The 3,830-nt window shown below is 32.7% G+C and overlaps 1 protein-coding gene across 1 annotated transcript in view; it reads left to right on the top strand.

Moving 5' to 3' along the window:
- Window positions 1-403: 403 nt before the first annotated feature.
- LOC134263843 (uncharacterized) overlaps window positions 404-3,830 on the top strand; it is a 79,337-nt gene continuing 75,910 nt past the window's right edge. Inside the window, exon 1 of the mRNA XM_062746215.1 lies at window positions 404-631. Coding sequence (XP_062602199.1) covers window positions 506-631 — 126 coding nt within the window. The 5' untranslated portion in view covers window positions 404-505. The remainder of the gene's footprint in view (window positions 632-3,830) is intronic.

The following is a 3,830-nucleotide window of genomic DNA, read 5'->3' as shown; positions in this document are numbered from 1 at the left end:
ATACATGACCATACTGATGCTAATCATTCAATATATTTTACTATTTCAAAGGATTACATATATAAGTGTTTCTCTCTGCTCCTATATTGTATTGTTTTATGGACTTTTGATCTTGAATACTGTTCGTTATCTGCACATATCTTATTCCTTTAATCTTTGTCCAAAAATAAAAATATCTCTCCAAATAAGTACTATCTGATGATACTATGAGATGATACTTAAAGTAAGACAACTATTTTTTTTTTTTAGTATTTATTTGATGTATTTTGAAACTTTGGTATATAGCTATTAATTTCAATCATTAAGATAATTTTTTATTCATTGATTGTTTTAATATTTCAAATCAATTCGTTGTTATGTAGATAGGAAGCAAAAAGAGGATATTTTCATACGCCACAGTTCCACCAAAAATATAGTCCCTATTAGATTACTGCTTCGCTTCACTCTCTGCGTTGATATAGAAAGCCTCTCTTTCGACTAATACAGAGAGGTAAGGCTGTTTAAAATGAAGGATAAACAGGCATATGCTGTAGCCAGCTTATGGATAATATTGATCATAACGAATTCAGAAACCGAAAGTTTGGAGGTAAATGGAGTCACAATCGGGTTTAACAAGACGTGTTCATCTCATGTAAGTATGTTATTTTCTAGAGGGAGATTGTATGCATTTGATTTACATGGATTATTTGTTTACCTTTTAATATTTCATTAAAATACACCACACGAATTTGCTTGTAATTTGCTTGTAAATTTTTGCACAAACCAAGATAATAAAGTAATTAATATATGAATCTGAATAATTCATTTAAAAAATGCACGATGTTGCCCTGTCACAAAAGTCCATTTTTGATCACAGATGATAATTGATACATTTGTATAATTCTTATTCATATGTTAAGTATTGATGAAGTAAAAGGTTAAAACGGTTTCATGTATCATTTTTGTTCGATTTTCATCCGATTAGAAGCTTCCCGAAAATCGTCTCGACTATTGTCTCCATCATTCAGACGTTTTTATCACACAAATTGAAATCAGTTAAATGATCAAGACTAATTTTGTTTGCATACTTCATTCATTTCCTGAGTGCCAATTGATAGCAACATTAATATATGTTTCCTTGTTAATATATTTTGAAGGATTTTAGTAGTACCATTGCATATATTCCACAACACATTTGTTGGTTAGTTATGATACTCGCCATATATGGCACGCCAAATTCACAAAAATGAGCTAAACATGGTTTCACAGTTGATAAACTAGATTTATCGACTGTAAACAGTAAACTACAAACCAAATAGTTTACAAACCGTGAACTATAGTTAACAATTCGTTAACTGTACTTTTCATATCTAAAACTATATTTTACGGTTGTTACATGTAACTATAGTTTACGTATGCTTATCTAAATTTATCTGTCTGTAATTATTCGTCAACAATAGATTTTGTTGACAAAAATGGATTCACGTCTGTAATATATAATTTACAGTCGTGAACTACAAATTCAATTAAGAGATATAAACCATAGTTTACAAATCGTGAAACTATATTTATCAGATAATCTATGGTTTGCAATCGCAAATGATTGTTTTTAGTGTTTAGTATAGTTTACGATTCTGAAACATAGATTATCGCGTTAACTATGGTTTACAGATGTAAAATATAGATAAACGTTGTTAACTATAGTTTACAATCCGTAAACTATAGTTTACAACCGATATACCTAGTTTATTGACTGTGAAGCTATGTTTAGCTCATTTTTGTGAATTTGGCGTGCCATACTTCGGTTCTATGATGATATATTCTGTTGCCAAAATATATTGAAAGCTGCATGGATATTTAAAAAAACATAAAACATGTTTCAAAAATAAAGAATTAAATCCAATTAAAACTAGTGCTAATTGTAACGGGGACCGTTACAGATGTTCCCCAAACGCTCCCCAACTCCCTTTTGTAATCATATTCCCTGTAGGCGTAATTAAATAAGACAAACTCTACGCATTTGAGACTTTAACAACGTTTACCAAGAAGTGTACCATGTTCATTCAAATTTTATTATTGCACACTTGCGCATGTGAATGCATGTGCGTAATGACCATATCATATTGTCTACACAATCTATATATTTTAATATGCTAAATATAATCCAAAAATATATAAAAAAAAAAAAAAAACGGTCATTCAAGTGTATTTTTGATTTTACCCATTTCACGTGCACGCACGTGCATACATGAGCATGGTGACCATACATTCTTGTAGAAGTCCATTACATCTATCTATGTTCTAAATCCCACCCCGTTTGATTGAAAACCAAGGGAGTTATACCTGTTTAAAGTTTCAGCCAATCAGATTGCAACGCATGTACACGCACATGTATGCATGTGCATAGTGACCATACCTTCTTGTAGAAGTCCAGTATATATATCTATGTTCCAAATCCCATCCTGTTTGGTTGAAAACCAAGGGAGTTATGGCTGTTTAAAGTTTCAGCCAATCAGATTGCAGCGCACGTACACGCACGTGTATGCCTGCGCATGGTGACCATACCTTCTTGTAGAAGTCGATTATATATATCTATGTTCCAAATCTTATCCTGTTTGGTTGAAAACCAAGGGAGTTATAGCAATTTAAAGTTTTAGCCAATCAGATTGCAGCGCACGTGCATGCACGTGTTTTCATGATAATTGCTATATACCATCTTGTAGGATGTCCTTATGCATGGCTATGTTCAAAGTTTCAAAGGATTTCGTCAAAAAACAAGAAAGATATAGAGACTTTAGTTTCAGCCAATCAGAGCAAAGCGCACGTGCATGCGCGTGGGATCTTGCTATTTTGACCAAGTCATCTTGTCTATAGTACTAATATATCTTTACACTATGAGTTTCAAAGCATTTCATCAAAAAATAGAAAAGTTAAGGCAATATACATTATATTGGTCATTTCACATGATGCACGTGCGCGCTCTTGCAAGCACGTGCGCACAAAATGACCTTGATTCCGCAAATCTACATAACATGTCTACTGACCCTAAAAAGGGTTTACCTACATCGGATCAACAGTTTACAAGATCACTCCCGGACAAAAAAGTACCCAGGAAGAAGAAGAAGAAGAAGAAGAAGAAAAAAAATAATAAAAATACTTTATGGAATTTAGACTTAATCAAGGTCTTCCAAGAAAAATACAATATATTAAAAAAATAGGCAATGCACGCGTGTTCATGTGCGTAACGACCATATTATCTTGTCTACACTATCTTAAATTTTAATAATATCAAAGCATTTAATCCAAAAGTATTAAAAAATGCACTCATTCGAGTGTATTTTTTATTTTGCTCATTTCACGTGCACGCACGTGCAAGCACGTGCATAATGACTACACCTTCTTGTAGTAGTCCCTTATATTTATCCAAGTTCTAAATCTCATCCTGTTTGTTTGAAAAACAAGAGAGTTATAGCCATTTGAAGTTTCAGCCAATCAGATTGCAGCACACGTGCATGCGCACGATTTCATGAATATTTTCTATTTCATATTTTAGGATATCGTAGTGCATGACTATGTTTTAAATTTCAAAGCATTTCGTCAAAAAACAAAGGAGATATAGCCATTTAAAGTTTTAGCCAATCAGATTACAGCACGTGCGCATGCGCATGCTTTTATTAAAATTTTAATATGTCTTGCTGTAGATCTTCATAATGTAGGACCATGTTCAAAATTTCAAAAGATTATGACAAGAAACAAGAAAGATATTGAGACTTTAGTTTCAGCCAATCAGAGCAAAGCGCACGTGCATGCGCGTGAGATCTTGCTATTTTGACCATGCCATCTTGTCTATA

This window comes from Saccostrea cucullata, unplaced genomic scaffold, assembly GCF_032062105.1.
Source record: "Saccostrea cucullata isolate Sc308-1 unplaced genomic scaffold, CSIRO_AGI_Scuc_v1 ctg4952, whole genome shotgun sequence".
In the NCBI taxonomy this organism is placed as follows: Eukaryota; Metazoa; Mollusca; class Bivalvia; order Ostreida; family Ostreidae; genus Saccostrea; species Saccostrea cuccullata.
Note: the sequence above shows the minus strand (reverse complement) of the source record. Positions and strands in the feature narration are given on the sequence as shown.